The 26,306-nt window shown below is 36.3% G+C and overlaps 1 protein-coding gene across 1 annotated transcript in view; it reads left to right on the top strand.

Moving 5' to 3' along the window:
* Positions 1-26,306, top strand: part of EPHA6 (EPH receptor A6) — a 449,967-nt gene that overhangs the window by 307,636 nt on the left and 116,025 nt on the right. Inside the window, exons 7-11 of the mRNA XM_026700746.2 lie at positions 1,320-1,482; positions 15,758-15,866; positions 19,287-19,357; positions 22,224-22,349; positions 24,614-24,799. Of these exons, the coding sequence (XP_026556531.1) occupies positions 1,320-1,482; positions 15,758-15,866; positions 19,287-19,357; positions 22,224-22,349; positions 24,614-24,799 (655 nt within the window). The remainder of the gene's footprint in view (positions 1-1,319; positions 1,483-15,757; positions 15,867-19,286; positions 19,358-22,223; positions 22,350-24,613; positions 24,800-26,306) is intronic.

Genomic DNA, 26,306 nt, shown 5'->3' on the forward strand with positions numbered 1-26,306 from the left:
AAAACAAAAAACTTAAAATTACAACTATGTAGTGAACTGGAAAAATACTGCTATTGTTATTAAGCATGTAAATTGTTTTGTCCTATCTCTTAACCCTCAGAAACTTACAAACTCAAAAAATGATCTGGTTTCACTTGTTACCAAATGAGATGCATAGAAACATTTTTAATGTTTTGGAACCTGTAAATATGTACAGACCCCTCACATCCTGGACATAAACTGTTTCAAGTCCTATCCTCAAAACGATGCTATAGAGCACTGCATACCAGAACAACTAGACACAAGAACAGTTTTTTCCCGAACACCCTCACTCTGCTAAACAAATAATTCTCTCAACACTGTCCAACTATTTAGAAAGTCTGCATTACTATTATTATTAATTTTTCCATCCTTCCTTTCACCCATCACCTCCCACTTATGACTGTATGACTATATCTTTGCTGCTTGCATCCTTACAATTTTTATTGACTCTTTCCTAGTATGTTTTGATTGCTTATTGTACCCTATGACTATTAAGTGTTGTACCTTATGATTCTTGATGAATGTATCTTTTCTTTTATGTATACTGAGAGCATATGCACCAAGACAAATTCCTTGTATGTCTAATCACACATGGCCAATAAAGAATTGTATGTCTATGTCCAAGAATCACTGAACTAGTGGTTGAAATATATCTAAAAATAATTTCACTCAATAATTTTTATTAAACTGATTTTGAAGGAAATCCATTATAACATACGAAAAATATACATGCTTTTAATTTTCCCTGGAGAGTAGATTCCCTGTGTTATTTCAGTAACAAAATACAAATCTGCAAGATAATTGTATGCTTAAAAACCCATCTCCAATCTAAGAAGATAATAACCGCATTTTACAAGCAAAAATACAGAGTTAATTTTCCTTTCTTTTACCCACAAGCCTACCCACAGATAGTGCCAGCATTTTGGCACTACCTGTGGGTAGAAGTGAGTAGAGACATTGGCATACTCCCATATTTATACATTATGCTTTTAGTAGATATTTGCAATCCAAATGTATCTATGATTTAAAGTGTATAATCGCCATTTTCTATAAATGCAGTCTTGTACTAATTTCATATTATGATGTCTAATTACTAACTCTTGAGTTCACAATTAGTCAACTCTTGTTGTATAAAAAAAACAAACATTTCTTACTATATAGCTAAGCCTAGTCTGTGCCACAACCCATAGTGATGGCTTTTAGCCTTTGAATGAATGCAATTTTACATTAATAACAAAATTTAGTTTTGAAAGTTTGCTAGTATGTCACATTATATTTTTTCTTCTTTTGTCCCTCAGGAGAATGAGCAGCTCAGCTATTCTTCCACAAGGTCAAAGGCTCCAAGTGTCATTGTCACAGGTCTCAAACCAGCCACCAAGTACATATTTCATATCAGACTCAGGTCTGCAACAGGATACAGTGGCTATAGCCAAAAGTTTGAATTTGAAACTGGAGATGAAAGTAAGTCTCAAACAAAGACCCAAAATCCTTGTATGTCTAACAGAATATGTATCTAATGTTACTCAACTAGCAATTGGGAATATTAGGTCTAAAGTGAATTACTGATTGAAAATGCTTGTGTCTGTAGGTATTCACATTAGTTTATCTATCACTCAGATTCCAAGACATGTGTGGTTGAGTTTGATTTGTAATAAATATGCAGAGTTCAAAAGAAAATCCTGAGTTTTTATCTTATTTATTTATCTATTTATCCATTTATTCCCCCCCCTCCCCCGCCCCCCAAGTCTTACAACAGGATAACTCTGGGTGGCTCACAATATTTTAAAAAATAAATAAAAGTATATAACTAACATACTAAAAAAGTATCAAAATAAAATATATAACAGCCAAAATTGAGGAGGGGGAAGAAGAATGAGCAGGAGAAAAGTGGAATCTGATATTAATCTATTAATTACTCCCAATATGAGTCCCTCTTTTGGAGCCCAAGCCAGCTAGCAGAGCCAGATCTTTAAGCTCTCGCAGTAGGTCAGGAGGGTTGGAGCAGACCTCACTCTGGGGGCAAGATATTCCAAACAGCAGGAACATGGCAGAGAAGGCTCTTCTCCTGGAACCTGCCAGCTGCAATGCCCCGGCAGATGCGGCTTGCAGCATGGCTCTCCTGACAGCACAGAAGGCTAATCCCAGTGGGATGAGAGCAGAGGTGGGATCTGACCCGTGTAACTGCCGGTTCTGTGATTTTACATTTTGCGCATGCATGTTAAATGCAAAATGTAAAATGTTCAATGTAAAAATTAAGCTATAGATTATGACTTCAGCAATTAAGACTTTTGAAATGGTTACATACAATGTAGAGAGTTGGTAAAAATCCTGTCTATACAAAACTTACAGAATCCAAGAATATATAAATAAGTTGGCACCCAAAGATGAACTCTGAGATAATGCCTGAGACATAGGAGAAAGATCAAGCAGAGGTAATACCATAATAAGACAAGACCCTGCATGAGATATATCTAGAGATAGCTGAAAATGGCAGCCATTGAGAATGTGGCTGGAATGTCTGAATTAAAAGATAGCACTGAAGCATTGATCATAGGAGCACAAGAACAGGCACTAGGCATCAGATCAATAGAAGCAAGGGTATACCTGACAGGATCCAAGGGGCAAACTGTGCAAAGAGACCTTAGAGATAGTTCAACAGATAATACCAGGGTGTAAGGTACAGGAAGGAATAGCATTCACTACACATAATCAAGTAGCTGGCATTGTGTACAAGAACATCTGCAGTATAATGGCTAGACCCAGCCAAGTCCAGATGGTAGATTCCACAGACGTTCATAGATAATAACAGGATTAAAATTTGATAGGTCTTTCAGATCCAGATGGACTGGTAGTATTAGTCAAACAATTTTATATCACAGTAATAAACAAGAAATAAAAGTTAGAGGTAGCAGTGCCAAGTCCAGAGAGGACTGTGAGAAGGTAGAGAAATATCAGGGCTTGAAGAAGGAACTAGAGAGGATGTGGAAAGTAAAGGCCAAAGTGTTTTAGTCATGGTAGGAGCACTCAGGCTGTGACTCCTAAGCTGGGAAAGCATGTTGTAACACAACCTGTGAACAACGTCAAAGCTCTCTGTCCAAACAAACTAAGGAACAGCTAAGATCCTGCAAAGAACCCTCAATTTCCCAGGCCTCTGAGATTGAAGAAGACACGTACCATCCATAGGGGTCAGAAAAAAAAATGGATAGATGGATGGATGGATGGATAGATAGATGGATGGATGGATGGATGGATGGAGAATGGGCACATTGTGGCAGTGTTTATGAGAGGTTATTTTGTGAGACGGGGTAACCATTTTCAGTAGTGTAAAGAAATTTAGAAATACTTTTATGGTTTATATCTCTTTTTTTTAGTTATGATTATAGATTTTCAAACGTTCCTGTGGTACAAATCTACTTCTAGCAAACTCTAATGAATATAACAATCTCTTATGAACATTGGTTTAAAACACAAGGAAAAGACACTGTTATAAAGTCATAATTGCAAATCAGTACAGGAACAAAGGGTGAAACAAACAAGAATGAAACTGGATTATTAATCCATTGATTATCCAATCCAATCCAATGATTTTAATGAGAAATAAGAGGTATAATTCATAATATATTCTCTACTGTTTCGCCAAACCTTTAATTCCTTGCAATTCTGAGTGGAACTTTGATTTTGTGTATTTAATTCTTAGATTTTAAGAAGATGATCAATGATATAAATATAGATAATATGGACATAGACATATAGATTATATATTGCTATATCCTCCCCAATGCCCTCTGGCTTTGGAATGTGTTAGAAGTAATGTAAATAAGTAAATAAGAATAATGTTGCATGGTAAAGTATGAAGAAAGCTTTAAAGTCTTTGTAAAAGCTGATTATTGTTTCTTCTATTGGACAATCTGCATTTCCTGTTTTTCTGAATGGAATGCAATCTATGCTATTTCAATTATTTAGGATGGAATTAGATACATCATTATGTAGAGCAGTCAAAAATTTAGGAATGATTATTAAAGATAGTGCATGAAGCAGAAAGAGGATTATCTGGCACTGCAGGAGTAATTTTAAAAGCTCATTAATGAAAGAGGATGTAGTTTTTATACTATATGAGTAGTCAAATATGTACTCATGCACAACATATATTAATAACTGATAGCATGGTTAGAAGTTTCAGATGTGAATTAAAAGAAAATCTGATTTATTCAAATTAATGTACATCAATAGAGTACTGCATAGATATTTCAGTAGTATATACATAGAAATAAATGCCAAAACAATCAAAGGGGTAAGTCAAGTAGAAGAAGCGATTTATAAGCAGCAGCTGGAATTGTGGGAGCATAGAAGGAAAACAATAAAATTCATTCAGTGACTCTAGATTTCATTGGTTGTGTGTGTGATCATAGATGTACACATAAAATTGTGTAGTGTCTTCCTTCTTCATCAGTACATATATATACCTTAAGCTGAGAATCTGCAAGCTATACGAATGTGCACTTGCTCCGGTGTCTGTGTTTAAAGTGGAATTTATCCAGGCTACTACAAAGCCAATAGAATAAAACCTTTCACACATATTCATCCTTCCTTTCATAATTGTGTTTTCTCCACTTTAAATCTCACTGTCTTCTAACAATCCTTCCTCTCTTTTAATAATAATGTAGTTATTAGATTAGATTAATATTATTGGGTCTTGGAAGACTACAACAAAAGTTACAAAGAATCAACACTGTAAAAATCCCAAATTACTACTATCATAAAAAATATGAATACCAAACGTATATGATATGGAAGCTAAAAAAAGGAATGTTGTTTCTTCTACTAGTTTTGCTTTTGCCAATAAGGTGCTCTTCAAATACATTGAAAATGCAGGTCCATAGTTCACTGTGTATCCAGGGAATTACACTGTAGTAATCTTCCATTCAAATACAGCATATCTGAGAGTCACACAGTGAATAAAGAAAAGGCAACAAAAAATAAGTAGGAAATAATAAGGAAGTTTTATACAGTATTAGGAAAAAGAAATTAAAGAGTTCAAAAAATAAATAGAATATTTCCTAAATTTTGAAAAAAACTAACAATAACTTAATACTGTAGATCAAATTATAAATGTCTCTACAACCACAAGGAAAACATTTATTGATTTGATTTGATCAATGATGCAAAAGAGCCTCTATGTAGCTTAAAATTGGATAAACTGTAAAATATGCAACATCTATAAGAAGAAAGTTGTTATATATGTATAATGGGAGTGAAAGAAACATGTGAGGGTGTGGGGGGTGGCTGGGTGCGTTTTTCAGAATAGGCTACATGAATGTAACTTGTCTAAGTCTGCTTAAGTGGCTCCAGAGAGAAGCCATGGTTCCATGTACATAGTGAGAATATTTTTTATCTATTTATTTATTACATTTACATGCTGTCCATCTCATTCAGAAGTGACTATTCTTCTTGAGATTGTAGTCCATCTAGTTCTGGATGACACTCTTGAATTAAGAGCAGTTAAATCATTTGGTCAATGTAAATTACCCATTATTTAATGTAATACTATGTTATTTCAGTGAAATATAATAAAATGCAAATAATTGATGTAAATTATCTACAATGCCAAACATTTTGAATCTGAAATGGTCAGTTTAACAATTATCTAAACTGTTCGTATCATTTTAAAATATTCTTCAGTATGATTAAATGTGTAGAATATGAAGAAGGAAAAAGGTGATGCAATCATATCTTGGCCTATGCCTTTAAAAACTGCATTTGTTTTTGTTCTTTATAATGCCTTTTGCATTTATCTATACTCTTGACATTAATTCGTTTCCATTAGAGCTCCAATCACAACAGTTTGTATCTATGTGTCTTAATAGCTGCTCTCTTTTATCTGTCTAGCTGTCTTTCTGTCAACTTTCCTATTTTTCACTCTGCTGGAGGGTCTGATGGCTGACAGATGTCAATTTGCAATAAGTAAAGCATGTAACTAACAGATAAAATTGAGCTAGTAATAGGATGTAAGCTCACCCAATGGCTGAATGATCAATGTATTAAAAATGTTCACTTTTTAAATTTTATTTCATTTTTTTCATGCTGTAGAATAAACAGAAGATACCCATACTTTCTGACAGAGAAAAGCACACCAGTCTTCTGGTTTCATGGACTCAGTTAATCAGCATTGTTCTGACATATATTTGTATAGATCTGGAATTTCTGCACATTGGAAAACAGAAACACTATTAAAGATATTAGGTTGACAACTTAAACTTGGAAAATATACAGTAATGGCAAAGTTAACAGCATATACTTAACTTCTGTTATAAATTAATTCATAACAGAACCATATATAAGTATTTAGCATATGTTTGTAAGGGGAAAAAGAATTGACTAAAGAACTGAAATCAAAAACACACAAAATGTAATTTTTTATAAAGAACAACAAAGTGGAAATTAGAAACTAATATTTATCTGTTAGGATTTTACCTTTTGGGGGATGTATTCCACAACAATAAACAGGTGAGTCTGACACTTAGTTCAGAGATTCAAATCCTTTCTCATGGTGTTAAAATAAGGAGAGGGAGGGAGAAAGGGATGGGGGAAAGAGAGAGACAAGACAGAGAGAGGGGGGGAGTAAGGGAGAAAGAGGGGGAGGGAGAGAGGGGGGGACACACAGAGAGAGAGGGGGAGGGAGAAAGGGGGAGAGAGAGGACACAGAGAGAGAGAGCGAAAGAGGGAGAGAAAGAGAGAGGGGGGGAGGGAGATATGAGAGATCCCAGTGTTTTGTTTTCTGTGGGAAACGAGTCCAAATGACTCTTTGAGTATTTAAAGTTGCAGAAACAGGCAGCCAGGCTAAGCGCCTGAAGCACCCCATCCTGTCAGTGGGAGTCCAGGTGCTTCAGCAAATGGCATGCTGAATTCATATTAGTGGTCTGTGGGATTTAAAATTATGAATTTGGTGATCCTTGAGGTTCAAATGGTTGGAGACCCCTGATCTAGTCCAATCCCCCCCCCGCCCAAGCAGACCTTACACCATTTTTGACAGGTGGCAGTCTAGTCTCTTCTTGAAAGCTTCCAGTGATGAAGCTCCCACAACTTCTGAAGGAAAGCTGTTCCATTAGTTGATCATTCTCACTGTCAGAAATTTCTACTTATTTTCAGGTTGAATTTCTCCTTGTTCAGTTTCCATCCATTATTCTTTGTCTGACATATTGAATATTAACTGTACAATATTGCTAATTCCTTTGTATGCCTATTGAAATTATATTTCCATTTTTTCTTTTTATCAGTCTTTTGCTCTCTTTTCTTCTTTTTTAAAATGGTTAATAAATAATTTTTCAGGGATATATACAATTAAGTATCATCGTTATACTGATTGTCCCTTTACTGATAGGGATTGTTTTTCCCAGAACCATCATATAAGAATAAGAAACAAGATTGTCAAACGAAGATTGTAGCGGCCCATAAGAGAAAGCTCTGTGGTGTTTAGTAGTTTTATGAGTGGTGATATTGTTATATCTGGGAGGACAGTTCAAGAACGGAGGCAAGACTCAGATAGCAACAACAGCTCTTTATTTGTGACTTCAGATCTGAGCAACTAACTCCAGCCGCAGCAGCCCCTTATATAGGGCTGGCTGCGGCTAGGCAGCCAATGAAGGCGATTTGAGTTTGCCGCTCTTAGCAGGGCCAATCGCAGCAGCCTGTTTACTGGCCAATCGCATCAGTCTATGGTGACCAATCACGATCGGCTTTCAGCGGCCAATCAGATTTTCAGGCTACGAGCCTGCTAGTCCATAACACCCCTCCCCTCTCGGTTCCGTTAAAGGGGTGGAGTAATATAGTCTCGCAGGTAGGCAGGTCTTCGCACCTGTCTGCCTGACTTACGCAGTTCTGCTTGACCTTGTTCAAACCCGGGTTCAGATGGACTGCTTGCTGGATCAAACAGGAATGGTGAACCGGTGTCATGGTTAGGGCTCTCCTCTGGTGCCCCGGGGTGATGGAGTCCTCAGCCTCGCTGTTACTGCCATGACTCCCAGGGCTCGCTGAACCTGCCTGGTTGCTGCTTCTTGGCGAAGCGTTCGACTGTCCAGTCTCAGCTGCAGCTGGTGAGTGTTGCCAACCATGGTGCGGTGATCTCAGTGTTAGCTCGGAATAAACAGGTGTTGGTTCTAATTCTGAGTTCACTGCTTCCCCTCCCCCCCTAGTGTCAAAGTTAGGGTCAGGGTTGGAAGATGTGGTTAGTCTGGAGCGCAGTTGGTCAATATGGCGTTTCCATGGTCTGCCATCAGTGGTGAGTAGACGGTAGGAGCGGGGGCCCGTAACTTGAGTTACCTGGGCAGGAATCCAAAGGGGATCCCCAGAAAAATTTTTTGCGAAAACAAGGTCTCCTACCTTGAAAACACGGTGCTTGCTGCTGGAACCCAGGGCTTTTCCAGGGTGTAGGCAGGGTGCAAACGATCTAGAGGCGATCTGAGTTTCCTGGCCATCAGGAGTTCAGCTGGGCTCTTGTTGGTCGTGCTGTTTGGTGTGATGTGTTGTAGGAGCAGCATTCTAGTGACTTTGTCATGGATGTTGCCTTGATCCATTTTCTGCAGGGTTTTCTTTGTAAACTGAACCATTCGTTCAGCCCAGCCATTCGCCGCAGGATGAGCCGGCAATGTGAGTGCGTGTCGGATGCCCCGTTCCGCTAAATACTGTTCAAAGGCTAAGGCGGTAAATTGGGGCCCATTGTCAGAGACCAGGACATCTGGTAACCCGTGTGTGGTGAAGAGTCTGTTCAGTTTTTTAATGACTGCCTCAGTAGTGGTTGCTTTCATTTTATTGACCTCAAGCCAGTCTGAGTAGGCATCCACAGTTATTAAGAAGGTGTGGCCTCTCGTAGGTCCCGCAAAGTCAATATAAATGCGAGACCAAGGACCCCTTGGTGTTTCCCATTCTGCTGGTGGGGCTTTAGGTGGAGCTGAGTGGTTTTCCTGGCATTTGTTACAAGAGGCGACCCAGGTTTCGATTTGTTTGTCTATACCTGGCCACCAGGCGTAACTTCTTGCCAGCGCTTTCATACGCATGATGCCCGGGTGTCCATCGTGTAGCATTTGCAAGACCCTTTTTTGTAACTTAGTTGGTACAACAACTTGGTCTCCCCACAAAACGCACCCCTTTTGTGAAAAAAGTTCCATTTGTCTGTTTTTAAACAGCTTAATCATTTCCTTAGTGTTGTAATCTGGCCATCCCCTCTCCACCCAGCCAAGAACTCGTGCCAAACAAGAGTCTCTTTTGGTTTCAAAGGCGATGTCTTGAGCCGTTAGTGGAGGCGATGGCATTGTCTCTATTTGCAGTACTGGGAGTGTGGGAGCTGGGTCTTCCTGTGGCTTGGGTAGCAGTGAGCGGCTCAAGGCATCTGCGTGGGGAATAGATTTCCCGGGGCGGTATTTTAATTGATAGTCGTAGGCGGCGAGAAATTCTGACCATCGCGTCATTCTGGGGGAGAGAATGTGTGGAGTAGGTTTGTCGCCCGCCAGGATCCCAAGTAGTGGCTTATGATCCATTATAATAGAAAACGGTCTCCCATAAACATATTCATGAAATCGTTTTATTGAAGAAACAGTAGCAAGGGCTTCCTTATCTAATTGGCTATAGTTTCTTTCTGTTTTTGAAAGAGTTCATGAAAAAAATGCAATTGGTGCTTCTGAGCCTTTTGGTAGGACGTGACTCAGGGTGGCCCCTACCCCAAATGGTGAGGCGTCACACATGACAGTCAAAGGTAGTGTCTCGTTATACTGAATTAGTACTGACTTTGAGGTAAGGAGGTCTTTTACTTGCTGGAAAGCGTGTTCCTCCCGACGTCCCCAATTCCAGGATGCCCTTTTATCGAGTAGGCTATGAAGGGGCTCAGCAACAGTCGCCTTCTGGGGTAGGAAGATGTTATAAAAGTTAATAAGTCCCAGGAAGGCTTGGAGGTCGGTTTTGTTTTTAGGTCTTGGGGCGTTTTTGATAGCTGCCATTTTTTTTTCTGTGGGGTGGATTCCTTGCTTGTCAAGGAGGAAGCCAAGAAACTCCACCCTTTCTGTGCAAAGCTGGCACTTTTCCTTCTTATCCTTGAGGCCAGCGTTTTTGAACCTCTGTAGGACCGTTCTGAGATGTTTTTCTAATTGGTTTTTTGTGGGTGCTGCTATTAATACGTCATCAAAATAGGGCACAACCCCTTTTATCCCTTGTAATAGTCTCTCCATCGGGCTTTGAAAGATGCCTGGGGCTATGCTTACACCAAACTGGAGCCTGTTGCATTTGAATGCACCACGATGTGTGACTATAGTTTGGGCTTCTGCAGTCTCGGGATCAACTGGTAGCTGTTGATACGCTTGGGCCAGATCTAATTTTGCGAATATTTTGCCACCCCCAAGTGAATGCAGGAGATGTTGAACAACTGGCACTGGGTAGGCGCTCTGCTGTAGCGCGTGGTTGAGGGTGGCCTTGTAGTCACCGCAGATTCTTATGGACCCGTCAGGTTTTATGGGGGAGACAATTGGTGTCTCCCATCAGGAATGGTCAATAGGTTCTAACACGCCTTGCGCGATTAATTTATCCAGTTGCTCGTCAATTTTGGCTTTAAGAGCAAAGGGAACTCGGCGTGGCTTAAGACGAATGGGTGCTATGTCGGGGTGAAGATTAAATGAAATAGGGGACCCCTTGTACTTGCCTAGGCTTTCGTTGAACACTTCTCGGAAGTCGTGGACGAGGGCCGCCTCCCAGTCATTGTCTTCAGTATGATGGATGCCAGCCATTCCGATTCCTAATGGCGCGAACCACTGAAGACCCAATAGACTTGGCCGGTCTCGGTCTACGATGGTGAGTGGTAGAATTGCCTTATGTCCCTTGAAAGAGACCTGCACATGGTGGGTACCTGCGACTGGAATCCGGTTGCCTTGATAGTCTTTCAGTATGAGCCTCTGACTGCTGAGGTCTTGGCGTCAGATGTTGGGGATTAGCTGTTTGAGTGTTCTACAGGATACCATGGATAGTGATGACCCAGAGTCGACTTCCATGTTGCACGGTTTGTTTTCAATCATGACCTCTACTCGGATCTTTTTAGCGTCAAGTGATGAAGCGTGGCCGATGGTGATGGTTTGATGAGCCTCCTCTCATCTGGGGGTGTTGTTAAACCTTCGGGGTCTGCTGTACCGGTTCCACTGGTTGCTAGGGCGGTCCCTCTGCGTGGTGGCGTTGCCATCATTTCTCTTTGGGCTGCTCCCTCTCCGTCTGGGGCTAGAATTTCTCTTGTTTCTGCATACCTTCGTGATGTGTCCCCGTTTCTCACAAAAATGGCATATGGCATCTAAGAATCTGCATTCGGATCGGGGGTGGTTTCCCCCACATCCGGCACACTGGTAGTTGGATTTGCAACCCCGCTGGTCCCGTTGCTCACGTTCTGACCGGAGCCTGTGGACTTCTTCTTCCTCGCTGTCTGAGGATGACTCGACGTCTTCGTGATGGGTGGTTGATGTGTACTTGTCTGAAGGTTTCCCAGCATCATTGGTGGGTTGGTGGTTGGTCCCGCTGGTTCGATGCATTCGTGCTGCCGATTTACGAGTGGCTTCGGCTGCTGTGGCGTCTGCTATGGCATCTGCAAGCGAGATGTCCCCTTGGCCATAATCTTGCTCTGGACGGTTGGGTCTCTGAGGCCAAGGACGTAGGGGCCAAGGGGCGTAATGGTTGCGCAGGATGGGAGCAAGGGTGTCCCAATCCATGGTTTTAACTTCAGCTGGCTTGGCTAAGGCTTTAGCCATCTTAAAAACAGCTGGTCCACAATGGGTTAGAAAAACGGCTCATTTCTTGCTGGCCGTGGCATCTTTGAGGTTGTTGGACTCCAGGAACATATGAAATCTGTCCATGTATGAGTCCCAATCTTCGCTAGCTGGATCGAATGGTGCGGGTGGTATAGCGCTGCTGGCCATGTCGCCGTTGTTGTGCTCTGTCAGCCACGTGCTCCTTCGGCTAGCAAAATTCAATAGCTTCTGTTGCCTCCACATCCCATCCTCGTCGCCAGTGTTATATCTGGGAGGACGGTTCAAGAACGGAGGCAAGACTCAGACAGTAACTAAAGCTCTTTATTTGTGACTTCAGATCTGAGCAACTAACCGCAGCCGCAGCAGCCCCTTATATAGGGCTGGCTGCGGCTAGGCAGCCAATGAAGGCGATTTGAGTTTGCCGCTCTTGGCAGGGCCAATCGCAGCAGCCCGTTTACTGGCCAATCGCATCAGTCTATGGCGACCAATCACGATCGGCTTTCAGCGGCCAATCAGATTTGCAGGCTATGAGCCTGCTAGTCCGGAACAGATATAAAAAAATCTACTAAGAAGTCCGGCATTTTGTTAACACATCCAGACATGAAACCTGACTGGATAGATATTTTATTTCCTTCAGGGCTTCTTACAATTGTAGACCCACCACCTTCTCACCTTAAAAAAGAAGATTTGAGACTAGATAGTAGTTATCCAGAATTGGCGCCCTAATAAAAAATAATTTTTGGAGTCTGTTGACTGGAACAATAGCAGCAACTCAGCTATGGCTGTGTTCCAGTCATATTAAGTTTCTCAATTTGAAAAAAACTTAACTACTTATTCCATTATTGGATATGCTGATTTCCTTTAATTGCTTGTCTTTATAGGAATTAAGGCCTCAGGTGGATAAACATTCCATAGAAATAGTCATTGCATAGATGATAATTAACAAATTCAAAATAGATTTATATTTTATTTTATGCCATAAACCTCAAAGAAGTGACCCTTTGCAACATATTACTACAAAAATATGAATGTCAATTTGCAATAACTTGAAATATTATAAAATAATAAATCGTTTGATAATCTATAAACTATTACAACCCAAGTTTATCAATTCTTTTACAAATGAAAAATTACAACTTTTAAAAATGTAAGTACATAGAGATAGTAGAGATGGGGGGGAATCTTGGGCACTATCAGTCACTGACTACAGATTAACTCTTTCCATGATATTTATAAAGAAACATCTCTGTCATAATATTTTTGAACAAATACCCAAAAATAAAATTTCTACTTTATGGTTAGAGGCACACAAAACTTTCTTGCATATGTTAAACAGAAAAGAGAGACAAAAGAGTAATATACAGAATGTAAAATAAACGAAACTCACATTATAATGGATAAAAAAATGGATTGCAGGTGTCTCTCTCTCTCTCTCTCTCTCTGACTCTCTCTCTTTCTCTGTCTCTGTCTCTCTCTCTCTCTCTCTCTAAAATTCAGGAACTTTTTATCATAAAAAAATGAGACAGCTACTCATAATACATGGTTGACAACCAGTTCCAAAGTCACTTGCAAAAAGTTTGGTAAAAAACTAATCTTTCCCTCAGTCCTATTACAGGCAGAACTGAACACTGAACCATAACTGATATTGGTACCATAAGATTGGTACCATTGGCTCAGTGAAAAGGTTTTCTTGGTTAAAGTACTACTAGCTTGTTGAGTAAGAACCTAGAGTCTAGAACAGGGGTGGGCAAACTTTTTGGCTCAGGGGCCTCATTGACTTTTAAAATTTGACAGACGGGCCGCCACCTGGTGTCGAAATGCCTGTCATTACAAGTCAAAATCAAATGAATGCAATCATTCAATCATTCACATCAAACCTTAATTCTGTACCAATCTTCGGCGGGCCGGATTAAAAAGACCAACGGGCCGGATGTCGCCCCCGGGCCGTAGTTTGCCCACCCCTGGTCTAGAAGGTGTTCAAAGGTAATCCTGTCCAAAATTGCCAAGACTCCCCATTCTTTACTGACCACCAGAGACCCTCAGGAAGCTAAGTGGATCCAGCAGGTCCTTGGTTTATATGAAGATTCCTAGGAATGAAGCATTAGAAAAAATACTTATCATGTTGATGGAGAAAGACAAGCACACATACAAGCTCATATTAGGGCCTAATCTTTGGTCATTAAGTTGGCAAAATGTGATTATTTTTATGCCATATTGCATTTGCAAAATGCCCCTTTTAATGGCCCTTTTTAAGACAACCTGGTTTCTTATGGGATCTGAAGAACAGAAAGAACACTCAAAGCACTGCTGTGAAGTCTTGGCTGATGTAAATCTCCCTCTATCCCCCTTTTAATTGGAATAATCAAAACTATAATTAGACTAATGAATGATTAAATTAATAAAGTCCTGAGACCTTTAAATACAACTCAAAATAATGCATGTAATAATATTTTATTATGCTTATTTCCCCCCCAGGTAATTGGGGCATTAAAGAGCAGAAATTATGGAATGTGTAAAATTGATAGTTTCAGCATAATTAATGAACTGAAATTTGAGAAACTAATTATTTAATACTTAAGCAAATACTTCAATATGATACTTACTATGTGGTCACTAAATAGCCTGACTTGATTCTGAACAATTTATAAAATGTGCTGTTATTACCACATGTAAGATAAGAAATTCTCATCATCCAGTAATAATTTGCATTGCAAATTGAATTTGAATTATATTTCCTTTTATCTGAATTTGCAGTTCTCTCTAATACAGCTGTAGTCTTTGTGTTTAAATTCATAATATTAGCTACAATTTTCATTCTTACAAACTTCCTCTTGAGTCTGTTTTTCATGGTAATAAGAGAAATTCCAACTGCCTGTATTTACACCAAAGCAATTAAAACAGCACCGTGTGCTAGATGTTTTTCTTCACTTACTTCCTATAATATCTTAAAATATAGGCAACATAGACTATATATATTCTCGTTCATTATACTTTTATACATGACTTTATACACGACTTTTGGAGCTGTGAATCACAGGCAAATTATCTTTATGTCTTCTTCTAAGAGAAGCCAGTTGTTCAGCCCTTTCTGCTCCTCCCCCCACAAGCCATTGGACCTTGTGAATACCAGTACTGCTGACAAGATTGATAGAATTTTCAATTCTGGAGAAAATGGTATTATGTGAATATTTGTGTATTGTTTTTTGAGTGCAATATATATTCTCATGTTTTTTCATACTATTCTTTTATGCATATTTCAACATGCCTTTCAACAATGCAGACTTTTTAAAATTGGAGTACCATATCACAAAATTGAGTACAGTGTGAAAACCAGAACAAATTACATTCTCATACATTTATTAATTTAGGAACTGAAAATTAGGTTAGTTCCTTCCAAACATATTTCATTTCCTTTCAAATTGGTGGGTACCAATTCCAAACTAGTATCAGTATAGCATATTTATAGCATATTCAATGTCTGTAGCATGTTAAAACAATTTTATCTTTTATATTCAATGCAAAATATATCCAGAGGAACCAGGCTGTCATAAGATACCATATAAATAGACTGCTAGGTTTGGAAATGAGAGCTAGTATTTGTTTAACATTCTGGTTTAGAACACAAGCTTTTTTTAAAGTCTATTTCACAAGATTGCCTTAAGGATAAAATGTAATTTGAAGTGTTATGGAAGCTATGAATGATGTAACGCATAGTGGAGTGAGTGGTCCTATATTCCTGTAATGCTGTCTGGCATCCTGCAATATGAACGAATATTTCTTCTGTTCAAAGTGCCACCATTTTAGACCAGAAATTTTTATTTCAGGTTTACTAAACTATCCAATCGATCTCAGCAACCATTTTTAATAACTGTTTTTTGTCTGAGGTTGTAGCTGGTCTGTCAGAGGATTGTTACTTGTCCTAAAAGGTATTGCTCAAAACTTGACTTTTATCTGGTGTTTTTTTTCAGCTTCAGATATAGCAGCAGAACAAGGGCAGATTCTGGTCATTGCCACAGCTGCTGTGGGTGGATTCACTCTTCTAGTCATTCTCACTCTTTTCTTCCTCATTACTGGAAGGTAATGTTGACACTGTAATTCTCCATGTAACCAAGTACCCATGTGCCATTCTAAATTTTAAAATCTGATCATAAGAAATTAAAATAATGTAAAGAACTAATTTCCTCAGTTTTAGACTAAAACTATATTGTGTTTACTTACTTGTATTCATTCAATGATGATAAACAAATTTCACAGCACCTGACCATGTTGCTGAAGTTTCAAAATGCGACCCAATAGCCTCTCCTGACTGCACTGTAAACTATGATTAGCATTTGGTGGTAACAAATCAAAGATCTATGTAAAAGCTGGAAAAATAAGGGCTTTGCAGAAGGACCGGGCCAGATTCATATAAAATATTAAGCGCTTGTGGCAACCTTGCATGTCTCTTAAATTGAAATTTAGGAAATAATAGCTTCTTTGTTTCTTCAAACTGGTTCTGAGAGGCAGAGGAAGCTAATAAATATTTAAGGAATTTTGCACTCACTGAAAAAGAACATTTCCTCAGGAAAAATGATACTAATTTAGTAAAAAATATAGAATACTTATCACCTTATCAAACTTAAGGTTATTTCATTGCTTAAAAAATATCAAGTGCTTCATTTTTAACTTATCAATTTTCCTGTTGGGATATTTAGAAGATACATAAGTTAAAGCCCCAGTTTTGTTCAATTTCATTTTTTAAATCTGCCCATCAGCAACAACTTCTTGAAAATGAATATTATCAAATATTGTTATCTTTTACATAGATCTAAGAATTCACAGCACAGCAATTGGCCATAACAATATTATTACATAAAGTGTTTTATTCTCTCATTGATGAATAAAATTGGGAATGCAATTCTCAGAAGGGTTTCCACAGTTTTGTTACATTTTACTAAGTTTTTGTAGTTTTCACATTCTTAGGATAACATTATTCCTATGTTCTGCTTCTTCAAGAAGTTTCTAAATACAGCTCTCCTTTACACTGAGTTTAAAATATAATTTTCTTGTGATTCATGTGTCATGAAAAATCAACATCATTAACAAGTGTCTTCATTCAAAATGACGGATACCATGATTAATGCTCTAACAATTAATTTTCAAACTATATGCAAATCCTTTTATTAAGACATTTATGAGGGGCCAGTGAGCATCTCTCAGCTCCATTCACCTTTCAGGATTGTTGCAGTGAAAAATAGGAAGTGGAAAGAATATTAGGTATGTTCGCTGTCTTGAATTACATATAAAAATAATAAAGGCAAGATGAAACAAAATCAAAATAAATAAATCAAAATAACTAAATGCAATCATAATAGTTATCATGGTGAAAAAATTGCATAGTAAATAACATTCTAATATAATGACTAGGCTTGTTATTACGGTGGTAAGAGAAATAAATATATATGAGGTTTTCTTCATATGTATTAGAAATAGTAGGTAATATTAGGAACATGGCAAACAATTTTAGTTCTTATCTATTCTCTTTTTTAATGTTTTCTACATTCAATGGAATCATTCCATTATGTAATATAATGAATTGTTTTCCTGCAATTTAAATGCTAAAGTGAGAGAGAATAAGACAACTCAATGAATTTATTATTGGAATTGAAACAAATTTCAAAGTGCATTATTTGGCTTTGACTAGATGTTTTATTCTTTGTACTAAAGAATGTTTGATGCTACCATACACTGAATCTTATGGTTGTTAATCTTATGGTTACTTTATGTAGATAGGAGGTCATAAGAATCTGTATCTCAGTTTGATTAAATGATCAGCCTTTAAGCAACAGTTTCTAAGCTATTAATGTAAAACCATTAGTTGGAGGAGGTAAGAAGCTGATAAATTTTGTAGAATGTAACAGTTAGTTATGGTGGAAATAATAGAAAGGTGATTGTGTTATTAGATTTCATTGCAGAGTTCAGCGAAATTATGAAATCTTTGGTACCCAAATAAGATCAAGATACTGTTGACTTTTTTTCTGTTGGTAAGCTCCTTATATATGTTTAGCCATTGTGGAAATTAGGTTTATATAAATCTTTGGTCTGATCCAACATGACTCTTAAGACTGTCCCAAAAGAGCACTTGTACAAAAGTTGAAAATTGATTTCAAAGTAGAAACTGAGAAGCTGTATATAACTGTATGCAATTTCAACAAATTCCTAAGTAGATTAAAAAATGTGAAATCTTGCCCTCTTTGTAATTCTGCTAGAGTAAACTAGAGTGAAGTTATGGGTAGGTTAAGTGGAAGATGAATTTTGTTTCATGAACGTAATGATAAAGCTGCTTTCTTAAACAGTTAATTCAAAGTAAGGATTGATTACTTATGTAATATTATTATAAATAATAAATAATTATAGCTTTGTGACTTTTATTTATTTGTGACCCACCTATTGGCCAAAGATCTAAAATAGCCAAATTTAAATCCTGATTTAAGTGCATGATATTTAATTATGGTCGGTGACATGGAGCATACCACAATTGGTATGTTGTGATTGCTCAGAGAATTTCAGAATTTGAAAAGGTATCTTCCCTGTTTGGCAGATGTGCTTTAAAGATTTTTACTTGCTGAATAAAAAAATAACTGATGTTAAATCTTAAGAATATCTACCAGTGGTATTTTGATCACAAAATATCCGGTATAATGAACAAATTTTGACTTTGCCACATTGGTGTCTCCAATTATCCAAAATATTGGCTTCTTTGGAGAAAATAAAGATGTAGTCAGGTATAACTCAGCCATGACACAACCTTGCCCAGGGATTAAAGACTACTAATTAGAGAATAGAATCATCCCTTTTCAACTGTCCCAAGATGTAACCTAGTTTTATTGGTCACTAGAGAGCAGGGATGTGCAACTTTACTACTAAGTTGCAAAGATGAAACTAAATCAGTATGTAAATAAACTCCTGGTAACCACGGCTCTTTTACCTTAAGTGATAAGATGATAAGATATTCCCCATGCATGAGAAAATGTGGTATTTTGAATATAATTGTAATTTTAAGCATTTCAAAATCTTGAACCTGCTTTGGTACTTAAGCCCTTTATAATGAACAAAAATGGCTTTCAAAAACATTCAGTCTGATCTCAAGTGCTAGACACCAATTATTTCTTTCTAACTATATGTGAGAAATATCAGTCTAAAAGGAGCTACTCCCTTTGGAAGGAACCTTTGAGTATACTTGGAAGAAATATGAACAATGTGTGCACCATTAACACCTGTGAAGTTTGATTAACTGATATGTTACTGGAGTCCTTTTCATACATTTTAGTATCTATTATATAAAATATATTTTAATAAGACATGCTAACTACTACTTTAATTTGATTGTTGGTTTTCTTACCCCCTCTTCAATTAAATGCAGTACTTTTATGGTTATTATATAAACAGCATATTAGCTCAATATCATTTATTTTATGACATTAAGACAAAAGTAAAATAGTGTTTGTTTTCTTAAAGATGCCAGTGGTATATCAAGGCAAAAATGAAGTCTGAAGAAAAACGAAGAAATAATTTGCAAAATGGAAATTGTAAGCAAACATAACTGAAATTTTAAAAAAAATATTTAAATCAATTTCACCACTGTAATTTTAACTTGCATTTACATTGCATATCAAGCTGATAAAGCCAATCTTTGTTCTAGCTAGAATTATCTTTAATATTTTTATCCATTTGAATGTGTAAATTTTTGCAGGAAAAAAGTTATTCATTTCAAAGCCGTGGAAGATTCATGACTGTTTTGCAAATTTGAAATGATTAAAACAACCACTGCATCATAAACTTAATGAAGCTTCTAGATCACTCAAACCAAAATAACCAAATAGCAAACAACATCTGCACATTGTTAGATGTTTTTTTTTTTTTAATTAAGCATTTATTCCAGATTATTTTATGGGGGAAATAATTCTGTTCACCTTTGATGTGTGCAAAATAAATACTTCTCATTAGCATTTAGATGTTTAGAAGAATTTTCACCTGCTGCTTGTTATATGATTTTCTACAAACTTTTTGATTTCCGCCTGTTCAAAATCATAGCATATTACCCCCCCCCCCCTCCTCTCTCTCTCTCGTAAAAAATGTTTATTCTACTTTGGTTATTTCCAACTTTTCTATAGTTTTCTTTCCACAATTCATCAACATTTTAAAACTAACATCAGCATAGTCTGAATTAATAGTTTAGGATATGAGTCTACTTGTGCTATATGTAATAATTACAGTGATACCTCTGTACTCTCTCCTAGAGAGTCTAAGTGAAATAATTTGATTATGGGTCAAAATAAAAGCCCCAAATATTTGCTGTAATGAATGCATAAGCCAGTAGAACAATTAAAATATTAAAGACAGTGCACTTTAAGTATACAGCTTAATTAAGAATCTGATCAAGATTTATAATCCAAATAAGTCAGTTTAGTTAGAGTCATAAGCATGTAAGATAACACAGACTTTTACATTAGTACTTTCAAGTCTTCCTTCTCACTGGCTTTCATCAATTTTGTTCAACATGTAGGGCTATTCCATACTTTCATGAAATGTTTCCCTTAAGTTTGCACTTCAGTAATTTTCTGCATTTAATTCTGTGTTTCATCACTCTTCTCCAGAAGTTGTGCTACAAAATATGGACTAAAATCTGGGGCGGGGGGGAGGGCTTTTAAATGCCTAGGATTAAGGGGACTAGATCAGGGGATTCAATATTTACCATGACTAGACTTAGTTTTTCTTTTTGATTAGGGAACAAATTATCTGTAGAAGTCATTCTACTAAAGTCAACCAGAAGGACAGTGGGATGAAATAGAGTAAAACAGAAGTGTATCAAGTAAAGAAGAATAATGTTACATTTTTAAAAGAGTAAGGGGAATAAATACAGTATTATTACATTATTAAAAAGTCCTGACAATCAAGGACTATTAAGGAGCCATTTTACCCTGAAGATGGACAGAGGAGCAGCCTGATTATTAGTTTCCCAACATCTCCCATGTGTTTATTCTTTTTAAAATATATTGGCCATGGACAATGCACTGATAAAATATCTTCCCCTGCAAAAAAAAGATAGCCTGACAGAATGTATGAGTAAAGAGTTCAGTATAAAAATTGAAGGCAATAGCATAAGTTTAAATATCAGCTATCCTGTGACAATCATGAAAGATAGCCAGATCTAAAAATAACGTTTTACTTATAGTGCTTTAAAATATACTGTACATCATAAATGGAATAATTCCTTATTTCAATAAAAGCTAATATTTGTAGCTCAGGATAAAACTATAGAGTCAGGGGTGGGTTTCTACTGGTTCTGTCCACCTCTGTAGAACCGGTAGCTCTGAAGAGCAGCAGACATAGAACCAGTTCTATGTCTGCTGATGTTTTTGCCCACCCGCCCACCTGGGCTCTTACCTGATTTTTATTTCCTGATTTTTCAACTTCAGCTGCCGAACGAGGCACAGCTGCAGTTTAAAAAGCAGGAAAAGAGGGCTGTTTCAAAGGCTGCTTCTCTGCACGAAGCGTGCTGATGATGATTCACAGGCATGCGGCTGGCAGGTGCAGGGAAGCACATCGTAAATCACCAAACCTCGTAAATCCCGAACTGGTAGTTAACCCTGTCGTATCCCACCCCTGTATTGAGTCCTTAGTGATCTGTGAGCTTGGAGGTTTTCTTGCAGATGTTTCTTGCAAAAAAGAGCCTAATCAAGGAACCATGAAGACTCTTCCTATCAACACAGATAGGGTAAGCCAAATATACATAAAATGAGAGCAAACCCAACTCCCTTCTGCACTGATGATGTTATCAAGTTTGGTCATGAAAAGTCTGCAAGAAAACAACCAACCTCAAAGAATACCAATGACCTCACAATTCCTTGCTTTTCTGAGGCTGTAGGAAAAGTGCTGTTACTTAGTGCTGTAGATTGCAAAATTAGAATGACAATTGATGTAGCCAACTGCCCTCTTCATTCTTCTTCATCTTCTTCTTTCAAACTTCACAATAGCTTGGAAACTTTCTTCCATGAATATATCTTAAAGCAAGTGAAAATGTAAATATTTATCCTTGAATGCTATATTATTTAGATTGGAAAAAACCCATGCTGCCTTCTAATCACTTTCATCTTATCCCTCCTTTATTAAAGAAGGAAAAAAAGAAGGTAATTTTCATTCTTTCTTGGTCCTATTATAATTGTACCATTTGCGTACTTGCTAATATATAAAGCATCTATTACCTTTCTCTATATGCAGCCTTTTCACAAATTGTTTGGGATGAATGTTAATTAAACAGTTTAGAATAACAAGGCAGTTTAGAACAATAATAAGTATTAAATTTCATTATGGGTCTTAATGATCTCATTTGTTTTATTTTAAATGCTGCAATCATTTGTATATAATGCAGAAACTACCTTTCTGATTTTACAGTACGATTTCCAGGAACCAAAACATATATTGATCCAGATACTTATGAAGATCCATCCCTTGCTGTTCATGAGTTTGCAAAGGAGATAGAGCCAACAAGGATTCGTATTGAGAGAGTTATTGGAGCAGGTAAAAATTAATCAATTTTTTTCCATAATTAATAAGTGCACTTTTAAAATAATCTAGTGATAATACTATCAAAAATATATGTTTTCTTAAGTTTTCGCGGGTACTTACGTGTATGGTATTCAGCTTTGTTCTGGTATTTTCCCACGTCATTGTAGTTTCCCACATCATTATAGAAAATACCCGAACAAAGCTGAATACCGTGTGTGTGTGTGTGTGTGTGTGTGTGTATACACATACATCATTTTAACTGAGTCTCAGTTGAACATAAAAATCTCAGCCCTAATGTAGAAGCTGTTTAAACTTGAATAACTTCTATTATGAGTTATAGAACATAAATGGGCAATTTCTAGTCCTCTAAATGTTACTTAATTCCAATTCACATTGCTAGATACTTGACTAGCAAAGCGGCATTGTCACCCTACGTTAAAGAAATATTATATGTTCTTTATTTCAAACACTAGTCATATTACATGTAATTTTCAACTTTCAACCACAACTGGGACAGGGATTTCTGTCATAAATTGATACAGTCATAAAGGGATTGATTAGGTGATGGAACCCAATTTTACAACCACTTTTATCAGATTGTTAAGCAAATCATTAAGTGGATGTTAAGTGAATCATACTATCATTAAGCAAATTTGGCTTCTCCAATTGACTTTGTTTCTTGGAAGCCAGCCAGGAAAGTTTTAAATCATGATTATGTGACTATAAGATACTGCAACTATTATAAATAGTTGCCAAATCTGAAATTTACAATCACATGACCATGGACATGGCATGACAGTCATAACTTTGAGAAAAAGTCATAAGTAACTTGTGTCAAGGCTGCCATAACTTCAAACCATTGTCAAAGACTACCTGTATTTGTGGAATACTATATGAAATAGCCAAATGAATCCTATTTGACTATCTGAGTGAATTTGTGTGTGTGTGTGTATAAAGCATAATAATTTTACCAACCCAAGTTTTTAATATTTGAACAGATATTTCATATTTCATAAATTATTGAAACATTTTAAATTTATATAGCCATTTTGTATAAAACGTCTTGACATTATTTTAAATAACAGTTTATTTTGTTTCTCTACAAAAACAGTATGCAACTAATCCTAACTAAGGATAATCTGAGAGAGAACAATTTTGAAATATAGATAGATGATAGAAATAGAGATAGAGAGATAAAGACAGACAGACAGACAGACAGATAATCTATATTCAGAAGCTACAGTGAGTTCCATAATATTACTGTCTGTTATAATTAGAACAAACCTGTGTCCACCTGCACAATTGAATTAGAATTTAATTCCTTAAAATGTTGTCCTTATCAGCAAATATTCTGTTATTCTATCTCCTGATTGTTATATATTGTTTTTTGTATGTTATTTTATAGTTTATAGTTTTAGAAGGGAATGCATATGGAAATGACTCTTTCCTTCTGTTTAGATCTACTCAGAGGACATCTTAGCCACATTATATACATTATGTATTATCTATCTGTAATACAGTAGTCCTCAACTTACAACAGTTTGCTTAGTGACTGTTTCAATGACACTGAACAAAAATGGCTTATGACCTTTTTTCATACTTATGACCATTGCAGAATCCCCATGGTCACATGATTTACATTTGGATGTTTGACAACTAACTCACATTTATGACAGTTACAGTGTCCTGAAGTCATGTGATCACCTTTTGCAACTTTCTGACAAGCAAAGTCAATGGGTAGCCAGATTCACTTAACAACACTATTAATAATTTAACAACTGCAGTGATTCGCTTAACAAATGTGGCAAGAAAAGTCATAAAAAGTCACAACAATTTCTCACTTAATGTAAATTTTGGGCTCAATTGTGGTCATAAATAGAGGACTTAACCTATATAAGATTAGATTAGACCAGATCAGAGAAGATTATTGTGCTTTTCTTTCAAAGTCTCCATAATAAAAGAACTAGTCTAAAGTCAGTTATATTTATTGAAAAGAAATTGAATCTCTTTTGATACTACACAACTTTGAACATTGCTTTGGATAATAAATGTGTGGCTTTACCTGTTATCGTGCTTTCATTTGTAACTAATTAAGTTTACTAATCAGGAATTGTGGGGCAGAAAACTTTTTTGTAAATAACTTACATAAGTATGTATGTTTTTATTTATTTTTTATTTTTTTAGGGTTATTTTGCCAGAATATTTTCATATATTTATTCACATATTTAAAATATTAGAAGATAGTAAATGGTTATAATTATATATATTGTTGTTAGGTGAATTTGGAGAAGTGTGCAGTGGTCGCCTAAAAACACCTGGGAAAAAAGAGGTTCCTGTAGCCATAAAAACTTTGAAAGGTGGACATGTGGAAAGGCAGAGACGGGATTTCCTACGAGAAGCTAGTATCATGGGACAATTTGATCATCCAAACATTATTCGCCTTGAAGGAGTTGTCACAAAGAGTAAGTTGTCTAAGATATATTATATGTTGCTTTCTTTCTCTCCTTTATCCACCCCAGTCCCTTACCTAAAGTTGCTTGCTCTACACATATAGGTAAGCAGTATTGTATCTAAAAGTGCATATGTATGTATTCTTTAATGTAGGCCTAGTTATGGCATTCAAACCATATGTGCAATATTAAATATTTGTGTGCAAATATGTTCTTTCAGTTCTATCCACAGTTTGTTTGCTTTAAATGATTAACTTATTCAAAATCAGTATTTATCAATATGGATAAAGTGAGTAACCAATGTACATTTATACTATCCTTCATTAAATAATTACATTGAAATCAACATAATTCATGTCACTTCAACTGTTTCAATACATAGTGAATGAAGCAAAAATGTTATTTGAACTTTACTGGAGATATAACAAACAGTTGAGAGTAAATATATTCATATTTGGAAAAGTGTTCTGAATTTTGGAAGAATTGTGAATTTCTTCAATGAAGAATGAAACAAAAATTTGATTAATCTACACTTCCTCGGGTGTCTCTGTCTTCTCTATTGTATCTTTTTATCTTTCCTTATTTTTCCTGTGCCCTTAAATTGCCATGTTTCTGGCAAGATATTTGTCCCAAGTAGGTTTAAGTTTAGGCTGCACAATCATTTAGATTTTTATGTATTAGTTATGATTCAAATAAAACTATGAATAAATTCATAAATTAAAAATTACATATCTGCCATTGCAATATTCTTGGAAGAATAAAAATATTATCTGGTCAAAACAATGGAAATTTTTTCATATCTACTTTTTTTGCTTCTTTCCTAATATTATTAGGAAAAAAAACAAAGCAGTTTATTTCATATGATACATATAATTTATCTGAAAAAAGAAATCTACTTATGTAATTTACTTTTAAGGTCTATATTAAGACTACCTATCATCACCTCATCAGATTTGATGACTTGCTACACTTCCTTATGTTAGTTACTATTTTAAAATTGGCTTGAGCATTCTGAAAAATCCATGTGCTGACAAGATGAGAAATGTGCTGATATTACTGCAGTGATTAAATCTTTTTTTAACTTTTAATTTTATTTCTTGATTATATAAAAGTCAAAATAAGAACAAAAACAAAATAGAACCAAGCTTAATGAGTAGTAACAAGTTACTGAGCATTTCTGCAGGAGCAATTTAAAGCATCAAGCAGCGAAATTGTTGTAGCAATATATCTTCACTGAAGCAGGATATGTATTGCTACAGCAGTGGCTGGGTGATGTTGTAAATCCCTAGAGTACAAATGCTCCATAATTAACGGTCCTAAATTACATTCTCATACCGATCATAAAGGTTGTTGGCATTGAGTTTATTTTCTTAAATTTTCTTTTCCAACTTATAAGGTAATAAAACTGACAATCAAGTAGCATCACTCAAAGGAATGTTGTCAACTGATCAGTTTTAAAAGAATAAATAATCTGGATAGTAATTATTTTGACAGTAAATCACTCTAATATGTATCAAAG

The sequence above is a fragment of the Pseudonaja textilis genome, chromosome 7 (assembly GCF_049901715.1).
Source record: "Pseudonaja textilis isolate UNSWEBS1 chromosome 7, rPseTex1.2, whole genome shotgun sequence".
Lineage (NCBI taxonomy): Eukaryota > Metazoa > Chordata > Lepidosauria > Squamata > Elapidae > Pseudonaja > Pseudonaja textilis.